The sequence below is a fragment of the Miscanthus floridulus genome, chromosome 18 (genome assembly GCF_019320115.1).
Source record: "Miscanthus floridulus cultivar M001 chromosome 18, ASM1932011v1, whole genome shotgun sequence".
In the NCBI taxonomy this organism is placed as follows: domain Eukaryota; kingdom Viridiplantae; phylum Streptophyta; class Magnoliopsida; order Poales; family Poaceae; genus Miscanthus; species Miscanthus floridulus.
The window spans coordinates 21,370,845-21,393,068 of NC_089597.1; the positions used below are offsets into that span (position 1 = coordinate 21,370,845).

A 22,224-nucleotide genomic window follows, 5' to 3' on the forward strand; every position below is an offset into this window, starting at 1 on the left:
TCTTGGTTGGTGGGATTGTCGGGATTAATGATAGCATAATCATTTTCGGTTACATCCCATACTTGATCATTGATTGAACCAAGATACACACTTATCTTTCTCTTCCAATAATCATAGCTTGTGCCATCAAAGAATGGTGGTTTGCCCCCCACATGGTTGAACACAACTTGAGCCATAATTTGACACCGAGGTTGTTAAGCCTTTAATCAAACGGTGACCACGGCTCTGATACCACTTGAAAGGTCCTAATATGGCTAGAGGGGGGGTGAATAGCCTATTTAAAAATCTACAAATCAACTAGAGCAATTTGATTAGTATGACAAATAGCGTAATGCAAACTTGCTCTAGCTCTACAAGTGTTGCAAGCCACCTATCCAACAATTCTAGTTGCAATGATTACTTAGGCACACAAACTTGCTATGTAATTACTCACTAAGAGCTCTCAACCTTGCTACTCTAAAGAGCTCAACTAGATGAATATAAATAATAAAGCAAGCTCTCAATTCTAATTACACTAAAGAGCTTGTGTCAACTAGTTTGCAAGAATGTAAATAAGTGAGTAAGGTGATTATACCGACGTGTAGGGGATGAACCAATCACAAGATGAATATATAGCCAATCACCGGGAGAATGCCAAAGACAAGAGACAATCGATTTTCTCCCGAGGTTCACGTGGTTGCCAACACGCTACGTCCCCGTTGTGTCGACCAACACTTGGTGGTTCGGCGGCTAAGAGGTGTTTCACAAACCTCGTCCACACGATTGGACACCGCAAGAACCTACCCACAAGTGAGGTAACTCAATGACACGAGCAATTTACTAGAGTTACCTTTCGGCGCTCCGCCGGGGAAGGTACAACTCCCCTCACAATCACCGGAGACGGCCACGAACAATCACCAACTCGTGCCGATCCTCCACCGCTGCTCCAACCGTCTAGGTGGTGGCAACCACCAAGAGAAACAAGCGAAATCCGCAGCGCAACACGAATACCAAGTGCCTCTAGATGCAATCACTCAAGCAATGCACTTGGATTCTCTCCCAATCTCACAATGATGATGGATCAATGATGGAGATGAGTGGGAGGGCTTTGGCTAAGCTCACAAGGTTGCTATGTCAATGAAAATGTGCAAGAGTTGTCCCTTGAGCCGGCCATGGGGCTATAAATAGAGCCCCCATCAAATAGAGCCGTTATACCCCTTCACTGGGCAAAACGCGCTCTGACCGGACGCTCCGGTCATACTGACCGGACGCTGGCCCTCAGCGTCCGGTCGCCCGATGGACGCCACGCGTCACCAGCTTCAAACGCTGTTCGTCAGATTTCAACGGCTACGAAGTTGACCGGACGCTCCGGTCAAAACTGACCGGACGCTGAAGCCCCAGCGTCCGGTCGTTTCCAGTAAGCTTCCCGAGGCATGTTTTTTTGACCGGACGCGTCCGGTCCACCTTGACCGGACGCAGCCAGCGTCCGGTGCTCAACCCTTAGCCACTGTGCAGACCCGTCAGTTTGACCGGACGCAGAAACCAGCGTCCGGTGCATCTCAGGTCCAGTGTCCGGTGCAACACCGAAACTGGCGACCTCTCTGCCAGCTCGACCGGACGCAGCCTTTCAGCGTCCGGTCGCAGAGTGACCCAGCGTCCGGTCAGTAGACCGACGCCAGCATCATTTCGACCAACTCCATTTCAACTCTAACTTCTTCACCCTTGCTCAAGTGTGCCAACCACCAAGAATTTTGCATCCGGCGCAATAGAAAATAGACATTTCATTTTCCCGAAAGCGCCGAATCCCGCCGAGCAAGCTCGGCGGGAGGGAGAGAGGGACCCAAACCCATCTCAACCCTGCAAACACCTTGCGCACATGTGTTAGCATATTTTCACAAATATTATCAAGGGTGTTAGCACTTCACTAGATCCTAAATGCATATGCAATGAGTTAGAGCATCTAGTGGCACTTTTATAACCGCATTCCGATACGAGTTTCACTTCTCTTAATAGTACGGCTATCTATCCTAAATGTGATCACACTCACTAAGTGTCTTGATCACCAAAACAAAATGGCTCCTACATTTTATACCTTTGCCTTGAGCCTTTTGTTTTTCTCTTTCTTCTTTTCCAAGTTCAAGCATTTGATCATCACCTTGCTATCACCATTGTCATGATCTTCGTCATTGCTTCATCACTTGGAGTAGTGCTACCTATCTCATAATCACTTTGATAAACTAGGTTAGCACTTAGGGTTTCATCAATTAACCAAAACCAAACTAGAGCTTTCACAATGTGCTTTCAATATTTGAGATTAATTATGGTCTTAATGGTAAGCCAAAGATATCATCCGTCCGATGCATAACTAGTTACCCCACTTTTAAACTTATACCGCCCCAACCATTGCCCGGCACGTGCTTGTTGCTGAGTTATCTAGTTGAATGTTGTGGTAGACTGTTGATGGTGAGACGAATGATTGGGTGTAATCCAGAAATAAAACCTTGTCCCTTGGAGTCTGATCGCACTGCAGGGTTTGAGGTCTTTGAGGCAGATTTGAGCACCAAACCAGGCCAATGGATATGTGTCCGTGAGTTGGGTAGCCAAGCTCTCTTTGTTGGGATGCACTGCTCCAAGTCTTTTCCTGCTGGGGAGTGCACTGGAGTTGAAGAGAACTGCATATATTTCATGCGTGACTATTTTCTGGACAACCATGCTGCTGATCCTCTTAGTGACAGTGGTGTGTACAACATGAAAAATGGGATCATCAAACCCTTATCAGAGACCGCAGCTGTGCCACAGCATCGTGGTGGTCGGTGGCGTCCAACTTGGATATTCCCAACTGATGCTATGTAATCACCCAGCTTAGCTTGCTGTTTTGGGATTAAGTATGCACTCATAAACTTAAGTTAGTCGTTCAGTTATCAATTGTTGAACCATATTACCTACTCAATAAGACTAAAGTATCATGTATTTGTTGTATATATTCTTATATTAGTTTTTCGTTGTACCAATCTTTATTTTCAATAATAATGTTTACTTATGATGATGCTGTAGTGCTGTACCAAGGAGGAGAATTCTTTTCACAGAACGGCTTGACTTGGTTGTTGATTTTCTTTTATTGTCCTGTGTTGATGCCTGGCTTTGGCGCTTAAAAATTCCTAGCACTTATTTATGCATGACATGTAATCTGTGGCTGTATGCTACACATTTGTATCTGAATGCATATCTAGCTTCATCATCTGATTCACATTTCTCTTGCAGTAGCCAGCAAATTCTTGATATTGCTGCCCTCAGATCAACCAACCATATTGGGGTGGCATTTGTCTTGATCTCATAGGATTCTGCGTGCTTTTGTTTTTTTTGTTCTTCTGGAGTCACTGTTTCCGTTTGTCAAAATTTGCGATTTTTTTCATCTACGAAATCGAAACATTAGCTTCTCCTGGATGGACCTAATGCACGATTGTTTCGTCTTGAGATGTATTTTTTTTAACCTCCTATTGTTTTGATGCCTGAAATCCAGTCAGCAAAGCAAATCAATTTATCAGAAAAGGGGAGTCGATCGAACCCACGTTCAATGCCAACGACTCAACGAGGCAATGATGACGGCTCTTCTTGTCTTCCCCTTTCTCAGTTCCTCCTCTCCACTCCCGTTTGGGCCTCATAGCTTCATGCCCCGACTCGATCGAAGCATTTTCAAGTCCACAGGTGAGTCCGTGACGAGGAAGGATCGAGGCCCATTAAAAAAATTATATATATTTCGAAGTAGAACTGGGCTGCAGCCCATATACATGTTCTCCCCTGTTCTTTTAGAGTTAACTTAGCAGTGCATATAGCCATCTACATGTTTCTCAAAAAAAAAAAAGCCTATACATACCACGTGTCCACCTACTAGCTAGTGCATCTACCCTACTCCAATCTCGACCGCGTCCTCCTCCTAGGCTACTGCATTACTCCGATGCATGAGATCGTGTCACGCGGTATCGCATTTGTGTTTTGGCCCCGTTGGCTTCGCTGAAAAAATAAGTTGAAATACTGTTTCAGCTAATTTGTTGCGAGAAAAAAATATTGTTTCGGCTGAAAAAATAAGTTGAAAATACGGATTATAAGACAAGCGAACATGGCCTTGTCTTTGTCTCAGCACGGCACGTGGCACTAGCCATCGTGCAAAAGCCTTTTCCACTAGAAGCCTTTCCGGTTTCAGCTCGGATCGGACGGAGAACCAATGCACCGCGTCAGAACTAACATCGGCACAAGGCAATGCACGCGTGGGGTGTTGTTCTCCTGAGCCATGACCCTTCGCCCGCGCGCTACACGATGAAATTTCCACGCAGCTTCCCGCGTTCCCATCTTTGGCACTTGCCACCGCGGCACGGCTTTGCTGCTTTGCTACTATACTAGGAGTCTAGGACTAGGAGAGCCTCCCCGGATCGATCGGTAGGGCGTGCTCGGCTTGGACGATGCCGGCTGGAAAAAAAAAGGTCTCCATCAAGTCTAGTCAGGACGCGTGGACGGCAGCAGAGAATTCTTTTTTTTTTTCCCACGCCGGCTGGTCGATCACTCGTTCGCTCCGACCTACTACTTCCCCTCGTTTACGAAAAGAAAAGAAAAGAAAAGAAAAGAAATGTAGTTCTCGGTTCTCAAGCGATTTTTAGTTTGATCGAATCCATTAAAAATATTAACATTTATAGTATTAAATAAATATTATTAGAGTAATTATATAGTATTAAATATTTAAGAAATTTTGACTTATCACAAATTTATAATTGTTTTTTTTTGTGTGGATGGAGGCCGGAGTAGTCTATGCATAGAATTAGTATCCGTGGACATGGTGCGAGACTAATTAATTCCGAACGTATATATGTGCATGCATGATACGTCCATTCCCCGGCCGGTCGGTCACATGTAATCAATCAATCTCATATCTTAGAGCGCCTAGCGCGTTTATAATCCTTGTGTACACGACTTATGTTGGGCACTCAGAGGCGGCGAGGGCCGAGCGAGGATACATTGCCATCGCCTCATCAATTGTTGTTGCTATATATATGCGCTCTGTTCGTTTGGCTTGTTTGGCTTATAAGCTATGGCTGAAAGTACTGTTGACTGATTTGGTGTGAGAGAAAAATACTGTTCGTTGGCTGATAAGCCATGGCTTAGGCTTATAAGCCGAATACGACCAAGCGATGATTTCCTCATTTGCGATATGATTTCCCCATTTATTTACATATATATCAGTTACTCATCAGATCTGTCATCCTCTTCCATCAGGCTTATTAGTTTATTTACAACGCATGCATATAAATCGCGTTGCAATTGTAAAAAAAATACTAGTAATAATCAGACGAGCACGTACGCGGCGATCTCGACCGCGCATCCTCCTCCTAGTCTACTACTGCGTATCCTTCGACGCGACGCGATAGACAGAGGGAAAGCCGCGCCATTGCCGGTTTCAGCTCGCATCGGACGCCGCCTGCGTGCTGCTGCCTCTCCCGATCGGGCTCGCGTCGGGCCGGTTGGATGCTGCCGTATCGTCGTTGCTAGCTGGCCTCCTCGCACTGCAGCCATATATACATGCTCGGCCATTCGTCCCCTGGCACTGGCGCCAGACGAGACGCAGTGCTGCTACTGCTAGTGCTAGCTAGCTCCACACGATCGAGTGTGAGTGTGCGTACAAGACCCTGTAGTCCTCCTCATCAGTTTGGACATTGGAGGGACGAATTGCATTGGTTGTTCTGACGGCCGGGACGATGGATCCTGCTGCCGGGAGGAACAGTGCTGGTACGTGATGAGCGCTCCACCTCGTCCTGTAGCGCCTAGCGCCTCGCCATCCCTGTTTGATAAGGTCTTCCAGCAGGAGCATTTGCGGTGGCCGTCCCCGTGGAGTCGTCGGCGGCGGGAGCAGCAGCACCGCCAGCAGGAGCGGCGGCGGCAGCAGCACGGCCGGCGGCGTGGACGCAGGTGACGCGCGTGACCGTGACGTGGGCGGGGGCATCAGGCGCAGGTGGCGCGAGTCATGTGACGTGGGCGGCGGCCCTGTTACTAATGGGATGCGCCGCGGCGGGGCTCGCCCTGTTCGCCCTGTCCGCGGCCGACTCCAGCCTGCTGGAGCTGGTACGTACGACGTTCGCTTGTCAACTGATACGGCCCTTCATGTGAAATTTCTGCATTCTAAACCGTTAGTTCTTGGGCTAGCTTAATTGGCTCTTGCATGCCTCTTGGGGTGAAATTGAAAAGCAGCTTCTTCAATTCTTGTCGCATCGACCAAGGACGGTGACCATGTTTACGTATTTGCCACTGCAGGGGGCCTGCGCCCATGCTGATCAGGTGGCGGCCCTGCGCACGGCGTCGCAGCGTCTGCTTCTGGCCGCCTCCGCGCAGGTGCCCGCGGCCACCATGGGCGTCCTCGTGCCGGCGCGGCCGGTCGCCTTCTTCGCCTACTTCGTGGGATGGCTCACCGCCGGACCCGCCACCGACGTCCTCTGGATGCTCGTCGCCTGCCACGACAGCACTGCCCACGACGAGTTCTCCTTCTACTACCGCCTCTTCCGCTTCCTGCTGTGTGCGGCGCTTGCCGTGGGGACCTTCGTCTCGGTCTGGTGAGACCATCGTCCACGTACGCCAACGTCCATCGGGTCTCCAGGCTCCAGCAGCCCGGCCACGCAAGAAATTAATAATCGGTTTAGTAGTAATAGGACCTAGCTAGCTACTCGTTCATGCTATCGCATGCATGGATGCATCATCCCGGAGCTCGAGTGCTAATCAGTCTAAACATCATATATAGATCGTCCACTGTCTGTCGCTTATATCTAGGGTGTCAATTGTTAGCCTACCTAGCCTAGTAGGCCTGGCAAGTTACTTTATGGATTATATATATGGTTCTCATGGAGTCCTGGTATGATTTACTATCAACATAGTAGCATTTGGTACTGCTTGGTTTGCTGTGTATTTGGTACTGCTTGGGAGAGAGAGAGAGAGAGAGCCATGACCGAAATGATTCACAGACTCTAAATTCCAATCAATGCCCTGTTTGGTTCGAAATAAAGCCCTCTTTGACACGGCTCATCCAAAACGGCTTCACCGGTGAAGCCAAAGCCGGTGAAACCAGAAAAACTGGTTTTTCCAGCTTCTAGTTCATTTTAACCCCGGCTCACAAAACGGCTTCACGCTACAGTGCTTCGATTTGCGCAAAATAGATGAAGCCGAAATCTGCATAAACCGTGCCAAAGAGGCCCTAAATCCGAGAGTACGGTACCACATGATTTTCCTTGCCAGTTTTAGCACACAGAAATACTAGTGGTTGCGTGGTTGGTCATCCCTCATTCTCACGGGTTTTACGGTCCTGCACGGTTGGAGATGCGTATTATTATCTGCCATGGCATTTGTTCATTTTTCATCCAGCAGCTATACTAGTGTCGCACGTGAATAGGTTTTCTCGTCCGTCCGCATGTATTGGTACAATTCGAGTAGATCACACCGGACTAATTATCCAGCATGAAATAAATATGGACAATAGATAATCTCAGGAATCAATAGATAAGTAGTATGGGAAAATGTGGACAAGTAAAAATAATATGCATGTGCAAGTGTAATTAGAGATTGCTCATCTTCTCAATTGCATAAGAGCAACACCGTGTGTCATATGTAAATGCTGCACAAATGTGATTCAGAGAAAATGGGGATTTGTAAATTTGTGTACGTGTTTGTCGTCAAGACCATTTATCCGTGCATCCAAAGTTGAAGCGATGAGAATGACTACAAGTTGCATCACATCGTCAAAAAAAGGGCCGGCATCTGGTCATCATCCTCTTCGATCGAACTCTTTTAGCGTGCTGACAAATCTTTCTCAACCGTCCATTTGTATCCTCTAGACCTCTACCTCCTACCCCCTACCCACCAATTATGAAGGAGTGCTATTCTTTGAAGGGTATTGTCATCGATGCCCCAAAATTTCCAAACTATATATAAGGACCTGTTTGGAATAAGGGAAAATTTTTAAGTTCCTGCGTTTTTCCTATAAAATTGAACTGATTCCTGTGCAATTCATGTGAAATTCCTGCGTTCCAAACAGACCCTAACTGAATTCTGATCCCCAAATTTTCGTTTTCAATAATTTTATACGAAATGCATTCGTTCCAAACGGGATCTTTTACTCGGTGATTGTCCATGCATTCAGACCACACAATTTCATAAAGATAAGATGACAGAAGAAAATTATAGAGCAATTACATCTGAATCTGAATGCACCTCACATCACCCTAGCGTAGTAGCATCCCTCTCCGCTTTGACGCCTATACACACGTAGTACACGTACTCTCGGGCTGTCAAGAATCCGAGGCGTGCAAGGCGGGAGCGTCGTGCTGCTGCGGCTGTGGCTGCTGGTACATGACGAACGAGCTCGACCGCGACACAGGCCGGGAGTAGCTGGACCTGCGGAAGCTGCCGGCGGCGATCTCGTCGGTGGGGTCGACGAACTCCGCCTCCCGCTCCCCGGGGATCCTGCACTTCTCCCCGAGGATGATGCCCTTCTTCCACAGCGTGTCCTCCGACTCCACCTTGTGATGGTGGTCCTTGTGCTCCCGCCGGCTCAGCCGCAGCTTGTCCGGGATGTTCATGCTCAGTTTCTTGCTCACGCTGATGGACAGCCGCCGCTTCGACGTCGACGACGGCAGCGCCACCGGGTCGATGGCGCCGTGCGTCGCCAGCTCCGGCGACAGCCTCACCACCGCCTCCTCCTCCCCCACCTCGGCGCCAGCCTCCTGGCTGCCGCTGCCGCTGCCGCCGGATACGGAGCCCGTCCCGGCCGGCTGGACCGACGCGGCCGGGTCCGCATTGGTGGCCGCCTTTGGCTTGCGGCCGCACGCTGAGCACATGGACGACGTGAGCGCGACGGTGGCGGCCACGCACGCCACGAAGAAGGACAACGTGACGGCGTCGTGGCCCAAGAGTAGCTCGCCGTCCGCTGGCGGCGGCGGCGGCAGCCACCTTACCATTGTCACCGGCGGGATCCCGGCGACGGGAGAGAGTTATTTCTCTGCCCGGAAGGAATGATGAAGCTAGCTGCTCGTCGGAAGCTTCTCTTCCAGCGGGGCGGGGAGAACCTCCCGTTTCCAAATTGGAAACTGGAGGGGCCTCCAAATTGGAAACTGGAGAGGGGCCGGTTCGGCTTCAGGTTGTGTGGCTCTGGAATAACACTTCTCCTGTTCTTAACTGGGACAAGCTAATTTTAGAGGACAAATGTTCTAGCACAAATTTGGGCAATGCCTGCCTGTGTGAACCTCCAGCAGCCCAGATAAACTTGACAGTAAGACATTAGTTAGTGAACAGCTAGATTATGCGTAGCTAGATTATGCGTAGCCAATAATCTAATTTACTGGTGTCAACAGTAGTTTGTTTTACAGAGTACCAGACACCAACAACCAATTGGGACTCGACTAGCCTGGTAAAACTATCATCAGAGTCCAGTTCTTGTCCTAGTGTACACTGAAAATAAACAGAAAAAAATAATTGTACACGTTTATGTAGCTAAAATCTCTAACAAAAACTCTTGATGTGTTTGCTGCAACTTTATCTTCCGAAAATCATCTAAAACTTTGCTCCAGGAGAATTGGGAGATGGGTGAAATTACTGAACTGATTCAACAATGCTGTGGTCTTCAGAGTTCAGTTTTGCTTTTGCTGGATTTGACGGGCTTCTTTGCCCCTTTCCACCATTTCTTTACCACATTGGACACTTTGTTTACATGCCCTTTCAACTTTTTACTGGTATCCTTCAACTGTTGCACGACTTGCTGTTTCAAATCTTTCTTTTGAGAACCCTTGTCTTTCAGAGCTTTTCCCTGCACGAGTAGGTGCGATTAGATGTTTAACTTGGAATGGAATTTTTTCACTCAAATTGTTTTGAATCATTACCAAGTTCTTTGGGAAGTTGTCATCCTCGTCTTCATCATCCTCATCATCATCGTCTTCAGTACCAAAGTTATTTTTCATCAGATCGTCCCTGGAGTACATCTTCATGCTTGGGGCTCCTGGCATACCCTGCCATCACCCATAAGTAGCATTTTTTTAATATTTGGGATCCACTTGGATAAAGTTAAACTGGCTGAAGTTAAAGTATCTACCTCCATTGATCTCAATATCTTTTCCATCTCAGCATCTTTTGATGGCTTCCTTGCAAATGGTTCCCCAGGGACTCGATCCTGTAAAATTCATAATGATGTCTACGAATGAGATGTCGGTACTTATCTTCTTGACACTCATGTCCTAATGCCTCACAGGCTACTATACTTATATCAGCTTGTAGTTATTTTTTACAAGTGAAACGGCCATGTAACAAGTATAGCTATAGTGAGATTCAAAATCATGCAATGCCATCCTTCAAAAGATAACATGCAATTCCTTTGTTAAGTCTTTGATTCTATCACTTCATAAAGTTCATAACTACTTTTGCTTTCCCAGTTAGGGAAAAAAAAGTCTTGCAACATACTACCACATTTTTCACCAAAGCACTTCAACATATAAGTCAGAAAACAACTGAATTCACTGCAGACTACATAATAAATGCGATTCAGTTTCCTTAGGTGCAGCTTGACAATATTGTATATGAGCACTTAACAGGGTATTGTCAAACTAAAACAAAGCTTGACACCAAAGCATTCTACTTATGTCTTTATTAGGAAATACTAGCACCTAAAGCTCAAAGTCAGAAAAGGGAGGCTCCAAGGACTCACTTTTGGAACTGGCGGCAGATCCTTGGAACACGCTTTCGAAAGATCTTTGCAGAGAAATTTCATCAGCTGATCAACTGAGGGGTTATTTTTGTATACAAACTCAGCAACATCAGTATCAGCATATCCTACCACCTGCAATGAATTCGATTCAGCAAAATTCAACATGACAATATTTAATAAAAATAGTGCTGTGCCTACTCCTTTATGGTTAGTAATTAATGTAAAATCAGAAGGCAAACTTTAACAAGATTCATAAAAAATCAATACAGTTACAAAAAATATATATCAAACAACCTCCTGACATGCACGCTCAATGGTCTTGCATTCTGCATTGCAATGCCCTTCCTCATCTTGCTCAACAAGCTGCAAAACAAACCTATATATCAGTTACATTTGCGGAAACCTCACAGTTAAACACGAAGCTACATCAGTCAGAAACATGTAGAGCAGTTTTTTATTTCTCGCTGCCTAGAGGAAAGAAACTACTAGTTGGACACATAATTCCTGTCAGGTATAACTTCACACCAAGGCGAATACAGTGCAGAATGGGTTCCTAGTTCCCAGTGTCACAAGGGGGGAAACAAGGCAAGTATAAATATACTCACAGGACTCTGCAAATATTATGGAAAAATGGAATAAACAACAGCTTTCCATAACAAAGTTCACTTGTATCAAACTGCTGAGTTTAAGAATTTCAGTCACAATCCTGCCACACCAACCTCAATAAACAAACAACAGACAGTGCGAATTTACCTCGAGCTTGTCGCCTTTCTCGACGATGTCGATCCGGAGCATCCAATCCGCCTCCTGCTTCTTCAGGTTGCAGACATTCTCCGCGATCTCGATGATCTCGATCTCCGGCACCTGCACGCACCCCCAGTCCCCAATTCATCAGCACACCACCGACCACCCCACCACACACCAACTACGCAGCCAGCCAAGAGCCAACCGCCCGAATCGACACCGAGCAGAGCAGAGCAGAGTACCTTCTTGGAGGGCTGGAGCGCCTGCTGCTTCTTGGCGACCTGCGCGGAGATCTCGCGCGCGATCCGCTCGCACACCTGGCACCGGATGTAGGGGATGTCCTCCCGCCGCGCGGCCGTCGCCGGCTTCTTCTGCCCCGCAGCAGCCGCAGCCGCAGCCGCGACGGGGTACAGGAGGACGGCCGCGAGCGCGACGGCGACGAGCAAGGCGACGGCGCGTCTCGCCATCTCTCTCGCCTCACTGGTTGGGCTCGCTGCCTGCTGCTCTGCTCTTGCAGCAGCCGAACTTGAAGCGGGTGCGGTCAGGGCTGGTTGGTTCGGTTCGGGCCGGCGCGCGTGCCTACGTGGCGGGGGAGTTCTGCGCCGTCAGTTCGTCCACGTCATGTGATCGGAGGGTGAACGGCGCGTTTGGGGCGCACGGGCCAATGGGATGAGAACAGGTGGGCCGCGTGACGTGGTTTGGTTCGTGGGCGTCCTGCGTTCTGGGTGACTTGCCAGTTTGCGCCACTCCAGCTTTGGTTTGCTCTTGCTTGGATTTGCACCCAGCGTCCAGAAGAGCCCGTTTCGCGGATGAAATGGACGATAAACAAATTTTCGACGTATAGATATAGCACAGTCTGAGGCTCGTTCGGTTCTCTAGGACGGAGTCACTGAAAAGATTCTTAGAATGGTTCTAGCTCTAATCTTGGGTAACCGAACATATCCTTAGGCCTCGTTGGGTTCTTCTGGAGCGAATGCCGGAAATGATTCTTAGTTGGATTGCTTTAGTAATTTGTATAGTCTTAAGGAGCTGGAATTGTTCTTGGGCCAAATCCTAGAGAACCGAACGCACCCTTAAGAATTTTTGTATGAACATGCATGCAAGGGTAAGGAGGAACAAAAATTCTTTCTTAGTATGATTTACTACCCGAGACGGCTTCTTTGTCAAGTGTCCCACATTTTGCCGAGTGCTTTTTATCGGACACTCGGCAAAGAGACTGTTTACCGAGTGCCAGAGATAAAGCACTCGGCAAACAACTGACACTCGACAAAGAGGTGGTTTGAGGACTCGGCAAACAATAACACTCGGCAAAACTGTCTTTGCCGAGTGTTATTCTCCTGACACTCGGCAAAGGGCCGCCGCCGTTAACCCTTTGCCGAGTGTCTTCTTCTGACACTCGGCAAAGTAGTGATTTGCCGAGTGTTATTTTTTTTTGACACTCGACAAAGCGGTGATTTGCCGAGTTTCATTATATGAAACTCGGCAAACCATATTTTTTTTTTTACTTTTGACCTCCAAACTTTTTCTGCGGTCCTCATACAATACCTGGTGCTCCATGTTCCAATGTGGCACATTTCTCGGACTTTTTCTATATTTCTTTAATTTATTTCATTTAATTGAATTTTCTTGGATAATTCAAATTATAACTGCTAGTCATTCGAATAATGAAAAAAAATGAATGGAAAAATGATATTCATGTTTTAGTATAATGTGAGGCCGTATCCAGGACCAGACCACCAATTTCGAACATCTTGTTCACGAAACATGACCACGAACTCGCGGTCGAGTTGTTTTTAAATTCTATAAAAAGCAAAAGAAGTCCGAAAATCATGAAACTTGTCAAGATGTCATGATATCATATGTGGAGGCTATGATAAAAATTTGAGAAGGTTTCGCGCAAGTTGTCACGTACGATGCTTGCAAACCGAAGAATCTCCGAAGAAGTTTCATGATTTCGTGAAGAGGCCGACAAGGTGGTAAGCATCGTACGTGACAACTTGCGCGAAACCTTCTCAAATTTTTATCACGGCCTCCACATATGATATCATGACATCTTGACAAGTTTTATGATTTTCGGACTTCGTTTGCTTTTTATAGAATTTAAAAACAACTCGACCGCAAGTTCGTGGTCATGTTTCATGAACAAGATGTTCGAAATTGGTGGTCTTGTCCTGGATACGGCCTCACACTATACTAAATAACATGAATATCATTTTTCCATTTATTTTTTTCATTATTCGAATGACTAGCCGTTCTAATTTGAATTATCCAAGAAAATTCAATTAAATGAAATAAATTAAAGAAATATAGAAAAAGTCCATTGGAACATGGAGTACCAGGTATTGTATGAGAACCGTAGAAAAAGTTTGGAGGTCAAAAATGAAAAAATATGGTTTGTCGAGTATCATAAAGTAACACTCGGTAAATCACCTCTTTGCCGAGTGCCAGAACGTATGGCACTCGACAAAGAATTTTTTTTAAAAAATTTAAAACCCCCTCTTTGCCGAGCGCCAGTCCGGGGGCACTCGGCAAAGACCTTTTTTTTTAAAAAAAAAACCCTCTTTGCCGAGTGCCAGGACAGATGACACTCGACAAAGAATTAAAAACATTTTAAAAAAACTTTGCCGAGTGCCAGATCGGGGCACTCGGCAAAGCGGGGATTTAACCTTCCGGCCCAGCCGGCCCACACACACCGCACACACGCACCCGCCCCCGCGCCAGCGCCAGCGCTGCCGCCGCTGCCCGCGCCAGCGCTGCCGCCGCTGCCCGCGCCCGCGCCAGCGCCACCCGCGCCCAGGCACGGAGCCAGCGGTGGGGCTAGGGGGGCTCCAGCCCCCCTACCGCTTGCGAGCAAGCAAAGCCCCGTAGAGCTGCCGTCTGAAATTTTAGCTGTAGATGTATAGGTAGGAGGGGCTGAGATTTGCTGAACCTCTTTTCTTGGTAATTGCTGTTGTTTAGCCCCTCCTAAATTTTTTCCTAGCTTCGTCCCTGCCCGCGCCCGCGCCACCGGAGGTGGAGGAGAAAGAGAGGAGGACAAGCTCGTCAGACACCTCGCGCTCTTCACCGGACACCAGCCCGCCGTGCCGCTCGACAGGCAGCAGGCCAACGGCGGCAGGAGGTCGTCGTCGTTGTCGACGTCCACGCAGCTCGGTACGTAATTATGGCATTTGGGATCGGTCAGACTTGATGAGAAGGTGCAATGCACTGCCTATATATCCGGTAAGATAAATAGCTAGTATTTTGTATCCGTGTTTGCAAAACACTCAAATTAACACATGAGTTTGGTTGCTGTTTTCATTATCATGGAAAGAAAAAAGGCACCGCAAAACTGCAATCAAACTCATGCTGTTGCTCTTCGTGCGTAGATCAATCGACACATATATAGAGCTGTAATTATGAATTAGTAGTGTGACTGTGATATTGGTGTAGTTTTAGTTTTGATTTAATGGTGCTACTACTCCAATAAGATATGGCATCAAAGCAAATGTGACTGGCATGTTTAACTTTGCAAAAATTAGGGCCTACAACACAACTGAATATTCTAAATAAAGTTTTTTATATATATATCCATGCATGAAAACTCAAAGCATGCATGAGTTTGATTGTTATTTCCATTATCCTAAAAAAAGAGAAGGCAACAGCAATCAAATAAACTCATGCTGTGTCGAACTGTAGATTGCATTGACATATATATACTTTGCTATAATTCTGAAGTAGTGTGGTGGATTGTTTTGGTTGATGTACTAACTATAATTATTAAGACGTCAAAAAGGATGTCAAATGTTAATGCCTTTGTTAAGTTTACTCTAACTTGGGAAACTTTATAGATTGAACATCCCACATGTATATATATATACTACTTTGGTACATACTCCACACATAGACTGCTGAGTTCTGACTGCATGTTGTGTTCAGCAAGAACGGCCTGAGGTCGGTCGATCTTTTGTTAATTTTAATTTCGATCTATGGAGTGATACGAATGCTACATATATAAGTTCTAGTCAAAACTGCTATCTATCGAAATACTGTGGATTAACTCAGGAATTATTCTCATGAATCTCAGCATTTGCACACTACAAAAAGATGGTGGGCGGTGGGAGAAGGAGGAGGAGCGGCCGCAGGAGGTAGCCGTCGCCTGCCGCCCCGTCGCGTGAGGAGGAGGAGGAGGAGCAGGTGCCCCAGAAGGACGCCGAGGAGGCGCAGGAGGACGACGAGGAGGAGGAGGCGACAGCAGGGGGTTCCGCTTCCTCTAGTTCGTCGAGCGTCTACTTGCGAGGTCCCGCAAGCCTCCCTCAGCGACCGATACCTCGTGAGAGACGCCCGCTGATTCGACCCGAGGGAGAAAAGTAAGTAACTTTAGATGTTATCACTACTTTATATGATATGTTGAAAATCAAAATAGAAATTAATAATTTTTCTTAATCACTTGGGCAGGAACTGGACGATTGTGGCGAGTGGAGGTGGTCACACACGTCAAGTCAATGGCATCCTCGGTCTTCTGTGCAAGGAGCACTTCCCTGGCCTGGTTGAGTACGTCGGAGTGACGGGGCCGGCCTACTCGTTTGACCACTACGCCGCCACCCCCGATGCTGCAGATCAGGCCCGCAGGGTATTCAACAACAAGGCGGAGCGGGTGAAACAAGAGCTGTGGGTAAGTCTTCCTCGCATTACATTGCTCAATACAATTTTGAAATAATGAATGGATACATCGTGTTTGTATGCAGGATTTCTTTAGATGCCAGGACGGACATGAGGCCAGGGTGGATGCGGTGGCTACCAAATGCTGCAAAAAACTCATCGTGGACATGCATTACGAGGCGCGTATCTAGGCCGTCGTAACTTACCACGGGACCGTCCTTGGAACGAAGGTCACCAAAAGGGACGCAAGATCCATGACGCTGACCCGGGATCAGTACCTGTAGGTAAATACAGAACATTAACACTGATTTCTTTTGAGATTAAGTAGGCTTAATTTCATCTTCTGATATGTCATGCACTTGATGGCCTGTAGATGATTCCTTATTGGTGCGCCGCGCATCCCCAGTGCTGGGAACAGATGGTGGACAGGTGGTGCTCACACGAGTGGGAGGAGACGCACAACTTGTGCCGGGAGCGGCGTTTGATGATGCTAGGTGTAGCACACCATCAAGGCAGCCGTAGCCTTAGCGGATATGCAGAAACATGGGTACGCAAATTCATTTATTTATTCTAACGCTCAATTCTGCATGATTTCTAATCATCTTGCATTTTTTCTCGCAGTCGGCGTCACATGGTGGCCAACCTTGCTCCATCTTCAAGGCATTTGCTATGGCCCACAAGGGCATTTGCTCATGCTGTTGCTCTTCGTGCGTAGATCAATCGACACATATATAGAGCTGTAATTATGAATTAGTAGTGTGACTGTGATATTGGTGTAGTTTTAGTTTTGATTTAATGGTGCTACTACTCCAATAAGATATGGCATCAAAGCAAATGTGACTGGCATGTTTAACTTTGCAAAAATTAGGGCCTACAACACAACTGAATATTCTAAATAAAGTTTTTGATATATATATCCATGCATGAAAACTCAAAGCATGCATGAGTTTGATTGTTATTTCCATTATCCTAAAAAAAGAGAAGGCAACAGCAATCAAATAAACTCATGCTGTGTCGAACTGTAGATTGCATTGACATATATATACTTTGCTATAATTCTGAAGTAGCGTGGTGGATTGTTTTGGTTGATGTACTAACTATAATTATTAAGACGTCAAAAAGGATGTCAAATGTTAATGCCTTTGTTAAGTTTACTCTAACTTGGGAAACTTTATAGATTGAACATCCCACATGTATATATATATACTACTTTGGTACATACTCCACACATAGACTGCTGAGTTCTGACTGCATGTTGTGTTCAGCAAGAACGGCCTGAGGTCGGTCGATCTTTTGTTAATTTTAATTTCGATCTATGGAGTGATACGAATGCTACATATATAAGTTCTAGTCAAAACTGCTATCTATCGAAATACTGTGGATTAACTCAGGAATTATTCTCATGAATCTCAGCATTTGCACACTACAAAAAGATGGTGGGCGGTGGGAGAAGGAGGAGGAGCGGCCGCAGGAGGTAGCCGTCGCCTGCCGCCCCGTCGCGTGAGGAGGAGGAGGAGGAGCAGGTGCCCCAGAAGGACGCCGAGGAGGCGCAGGAGGACGACGAGGAGGAGGAGGCGACAGCAGGGGGTTCCGCTTCCTCTAGTTCGTCGAGCGTCTACTTGCGAGGTCCCGCGAGCCTCCCTCAGCGACCGATACCTCGTGAGAGACGCCCGCTGATTCGACCCGAGGGAGAAAAGTAAGTAACTTTAGATGTTATCACTACTTTATATGATATGTTGAAAATCAAAATAGAAATTAATAATTTTTCTTAATCACTTGGGCAGGAACTGGACGATTGTGGCGAGTGGAGGTGGTCACACACGTCAAGTCAATGGCATCCTCGGTCTTCTGTGCAAGGAGCACTTCCCTGGCCTGGTTGAGTACGTCGGAGTGACGGGGCCGGCCTACTCGTTTGACCACTACGCCGCCACCCCCGATGCTGCAGATCAGGCCCACAGGGTATTCAACAACAAGGCGGAGCGGGTGAAACAAGAGCTGTGGGTAAGTCTTCCTCGCATTACATTGCTCAATACAATCTTGAAATAATGAATGGATACATCGTGTTTGTATGCAGGATTTCTTTAGATGCCAGGACGGACATGAGGCCAGGGTGGATGCGGTGGCTACCAAATGCTGCAAAAAACTCATCGTGGACATGCATTACGAGGAGCGTATCTAGGCCGTCGTAACTTACCACGGGACCGTCCTTGGAACGAAGGTCACCAAAAGGGACGCAAGATCCATGACGCTGACCCGGGATCAGTACCTGTAGGTAAATACAGAACATTAACACTGATTTCTTTTGAGATTAAGTAGGCTTAATTTCATCTTCTGATATGTCATGCACTTGATGGCCTGTAGATGATTCCTTATTGGTGCGCCGCGCATCCCCAGTGCTGGGAACAGATGGTGGACAGGTGGTGCTCACACGAGTGGGAGGAGACGCACAACTTGTGCCGGGAGCGGCGTTTGATGATGCTAGGTGTAGCACACCATCAAGGCAGCCGTAGCCTTAGCGGATATGCAGAAACATGGGTACGCAAATTCATTTATTTATTCTAACGCTCAATTCTGCATGATTTCTAATCATCTTGCATTTTTTCTCGCAGTCGGCGTCACATGGTGGCCAACCTTGCTCCATCTTCAAGGCATTTGCTATGGCCCACAAGGGCATTTGCTCATGCTGTTGCTCTTCGTGCGTAGATCAATCGACACATATATAGAGCTGTAATTATGAATTAGTAGTGTGACTGTGATATTGGTGTAGTTTTAGTTTTAATTTAATGGTGCTACTACTCCAATAAGATATGGCATCAAAGCAAATGTGACTGGCATGTTTAACTTTGCAAAAATTAGGGCCTACAACACAACTGAATATTCTAAATAAAGTTTTATATATATATATCCATGCATGAAAACTCAAAGCATGCATGAGTTTGATTGTTATTTCCATTATCCTAAAAAAAGAGAAGGCAACAACAATCAAATAAACTCATGCTGTGTCGAACTGTAGATTGCATTGACATATATATACTTTGCTATAATTCTGAAGTAGTGTGGTGGATTGTTTTGGTTGATGTACTAACTATAATTATTAAGACGTCCAAAAGGATGTCAAATGTTAATGCCTTTGTTAAGTTTACTCTAACTTGGGAAACTTTATAGATTGAACATCCCACATGTATATATATATACTACTTTGGTACATACTCCACACATAGACTGCTGAGTTCTGACTGCATGTTGTGTTCAGCAAGAACGGCCTGAGGTCGGTCGATCTTTTGTTAATTTTAATTTCGATCTATGGAGTGATACGAATGCTACATATATAAGTTCTAGTCAAAACTGCTATCTATCGAAATACTGTGGATTAACTCAGGAATTATTCTCATGAATCTCAGCATTTGCACACTACAAAAAGATGGTGGGCGGTGGGAGAAGGAGGAGGAGCGGCCGCAGGAGGTAGCCGTCGCCTGCCGCCCCGTCGCGTGAGGAGGAGGAGGAGGAGCAGGTGCCCCAGAAGGACGCCGAGGAGGCGCAGGAGGACGACGAGGAGGAGGAGGCGACAGCAGGGGGTTCCGCTTCCTCTAGTTCGTCGAGCGTCTACTTGCGAGGTCCCGCGAGCCTCCCTCAGCGACCGATACCTCGTGAGAGACGCCCGCTGATTCGACCCGAGGGAGAAAAGTAAGTAACTTTAGATGTTATCACTACTTTATATGATATGTTGAAAATCAAAATAGAAATTAATAATTTTTCTTAATCACTTGGGCAGGAACTGGACGATTGTGGCGAGTGGAGGTGGTCACACACGTCAAGTCAATGGCATCCTCGGTCTTCTGTGCAAGGAGCACTTCCCTGGCCTGGTTGAGTACGTCGGAGTGACGGGGCCGGCCTACTCGTTTGACCACTACGCCGCCACCCCCGATGCTGCAGATCAGGCCCACAGGGTATTCAACAACAAGGCGGAGCGGGTGAAACAAGAGCTGTGGGTAAGTCTTCCTCGCATTACATTGCTCAATACAATCTTGAAATAATGAATGGATACATCGTGTTTGTATGCAGGATTTCTTTAGATGCCAGGACGGACATGAGGCCAGGGTGGATGCGGTGGCTACCAAATGCTGCAAAAAACTCATCGTGGACATGCATTACGAGGAGCGTATCTAGGCCGTCGTAACTTACCACGGGACCGTCCTTGGAACGAAGGTCACCAAAAGGGACGCAAGATCCATGACGCTGACCCGGGATCAGTACCTGTAGGTAAATACAGAACATTAACACTGATTTCTTTTGAGATTAAGTAGGCTTAATTTCATCTTCTGATATGTCATGCACTTGATGGCCTGTAGATGATTCCTTATTGGTGCGCCGCGCATCCCCAGTGCTGGGAACAGATGGTGGACAGGTGGTGCTCACACGAGTGGGAGGAGACGCACAACTTGTGCTGGGAGCGGCATTTGATGATGCTAGGTGTAGCACACCATCAAGGCAGCCGTAGCCTTAGCGGATATGCAGAAACATGGGTACGCAAATTCATTTATTTATTCTAACGCTCAATTCTGCATGATTTCTAATCATCTTGCATTTTTTCTCGCAGTCGGCGTCACATGGTGGCCAACCTTGCTCCATCTTCAAGGCATTTGCTATGGCCCACAAGGGCAAGGCGACGTCCGACGTCAACTACAACCCGGAGGACGGGCCCGAGGCGCACAGCAATGCGACCGTCCACAACCACCTCAGTGAGTACACATCGATGGCAAGGGAGGTCCATGGGTCAGAGTATGATCCAAGCACCGAAGACCTTGATGGAGAAGTCGTCATGAGGGTGGGAGGAGGCAAGAAGCATGGGCGGTACTGGATTAGCGACGGCGCCATCGACTCAGCAGCTACTCCCAGTCTCTCCAAGATTTGAGCAAGCAGCACGAGCAGGAGCCTGGCCATACGACCTCGGCAGGACACTTCACACCACAGGGTGGAGGCACTCGAGGTTATTCCTGGTTTATTCGTCGTTCATTGGTTTTTTCATATCTTTCCTTTGCATTATTGTAACATTGGGGTGAATATATTGTAGGCCCAGCTGAAACAAGAGAGGAGGATATGGGAGCAGATGCAGGAGAAGATGGAGAGGGTGGAGGCCGAGCGGGAGGCCGAGCAGTGGAGGATGGCAGAGATTCTTTAGTACATGCAAAGTCTTGGCACCGCTACGGGTGTAGCTCCACCACCTTCGCTATTCGCTCCACCTCCACCTCCACCTCCTTACTATTCTACTCCTGTGAGTATAAATGTTTTAGTTTGTATGTTTATGCTTACGGTCAAACCTAGTGGAGTATGAAAGTTTTATTCATGTATGGTATATATTTATCTTGTCTCACACATGCAATCTCTTCTCCTTTGTGCAGAATCAATCGGCGGCATCGAACGATCCTCATGCTTTAGCGAATCCTTCACCAAATCTGTGATGATACTTGTGGTTGATGACGATGGAGCACTTGGATTGCTTGTGAATTTATTTGTGATATATTGTGAGACATGTGACGTTTGTGATATATATGTGACGTTTGTGATATATATGTGATGTTGATGATATATATGTGATGTTGGTGATGTTTGTTATATATATCTTTTGTTTGTTTGGATGGGATGTAAAAAACAAATAAAAAATGCTATTTTTAGTCACTTTGCCAAGTGCAATGGCCATGACACTCGGCAAAGTGACCATCTGGTAACTATCTGGGAACATGCTTTGCTGAGTGCAATGGCCATTGCACTCGGCAAACATCACAGGTTTGCTGAGTGTCTGGACCGTGGCACTCAGCAAAGGTGGCCACTTTGCCGAGTGTCTTGTCGGCGACACTCGGCAAAGCAGGCACCTTTGCCGAGTGCTTGACCTTGACACTCGGCAAAGCCGCCATGACGGTGGCGCTCGCCGTCACGGCCACTTTTCTTTGCCGAGTGTCGGATTGGCACTCGGCAAAGCCTTTGCCGAGTGCCCGATAATGTGCACTCGGCAAAGAGGTCTTTGCCGATAAACTGTTTACCGAGCGCCCAAGGCTTTGCCGAGTGTATATCGGCCTTTGCCGAGTGCCTCAGGCACTCGGCAAAGAAGCCGCCTCCGGTAGTGATTCTTCTCCTCAAGTGCA

At 47.0% G+C, this 22,224-nt stretch overlaps 3 protein-coding genes across 4 annotated transcripts; 1 reads left to right on the top strand and 2 right to left on the bottom strand.

Moving 5' to 3' along the window:
* Positions 1-5,445: 5,445 nt before the first annotated feature.
* On the top strand, positions 5,446-6,871 carry LOC136523903 (uncharacterized). 2 transcript variants are annotated; one of them, XM_066517426.1, is made up of 3 exons: positions 5,446-5,754; positions 5,828-6,087; positions 6,277-6,871. In XM_066517426.1, the coding sequence occupies exons 1-3, from the start codon at positions 5,724-5,726 to the stop codon at positions 6,574-6,576; spliced, it is 591 nt and encodes a 196-aa protein (XP_066373523.1). In that variant the 5' UTR covers positions 5,446-5,723; the 3' UTR covers positions 6,577-6,871. The 2 variants fall into 2 exon arrangements, with proteins under 2 accessions (XP_066373523.1, XP_066373524.1); XM_066517427.1 differs by having other exon boundaries at positions 5,447-5,754; positions 5,831-6,087.
* A 1,319-nt stretch (positions 6,872-8,190) lies between these two features.
* Positions 8,191-9,237, bottom strand: LOC136521502 (uncharacterized). The gene has a single exon (XM_066515253.1). The coding sequence runs from the start codon at positions 8,964-8,966 to the stop codon at positions 8,298-8,300; it is 669 nt and encodes a 222-aa protein (XP_066371350.1). The 5' UTR covers positions 8,967-9,237; the 3' UTR covers positions 8,191-8,297.
* A 90-nt stretch (positions 9,238-9,327) lies between these two features.
* Positions 9,328-11,968, bottom strand: LOC136521501 (uncharacterized). Its single transcript, XM_066515252.1, has 7 exons — positions 11,689-11,968; positions 11,456-11,566; positions 10,997-11,065; positions 10,703-10,834; positions 10,094-10,171; positions 9,885-10,010; positions 9,328-9,811 (listed from the first exon to the last, which is right to left on the bottom strand). The coding sequence occupies exons 1-7, from the start codon at positions 11,911-11,913 to the stop codon at positions 9,629-9,631; spliced, it is 924 nt and encodes a 307-aa protein (XP_066371349.1). The 5' UTR covers positions 11,914-11,968; the 3' UTR covers positions 9,328-9,628.
* Between the last annotated feature and the right edge of the window lie 10,256 nt (positions 11,969-22,224).

Coding starts and splice junctions, on each gene's coding strand:
- LOC136523903 (XM_066517426.1), top strand. CDS start 5,724: ATGGATCCTGCTGCCGGGAGGAACAGTGCTG. Junction 5,755..5,827: donor TGCCGGGAGGAACAGTGCTG/GTACGTGATGAG, acceptor AAGGTCTTCCAG/CAGGAGCATTTGCGGTGGCC. Junction 6,088..6,276: donor ACTCCAGCCTGCTGGAGCTG/GTACGTACGACG, acceptor TTGCCACTGCAG/GGGGCCTGCGCCCATGCTGA.
- LOC136521502 (XM_066515253.1), bottom strand. CDS start 8,966: ATGGTAAGGTGGCTGCCGCCGCCGCCGCCAGCGGACGGCGAGCTACTC.
- LOC136521501 (XM_066515252.1), bottom strand. CDS start 11,913: ATGGCGAGACGCGCCGTCGCCTTGCTCGTCGCCGTCGCGCTCGCGGCC. Junction 11,066..11,455: donor AGAAAGGCGACAAGCTCGAG/GTAAATTCGCAC, acceptor TTTGTTTTGCAG/CTTGTTGAGCAAGATGAGGA. Junction 10,011..10,093: donor AGATATTGAGATCAATGGAG/GTAGATACTTTA, acceptor GGGTGATGGCAG/GGTATGCCAGGAGCCCCAAG.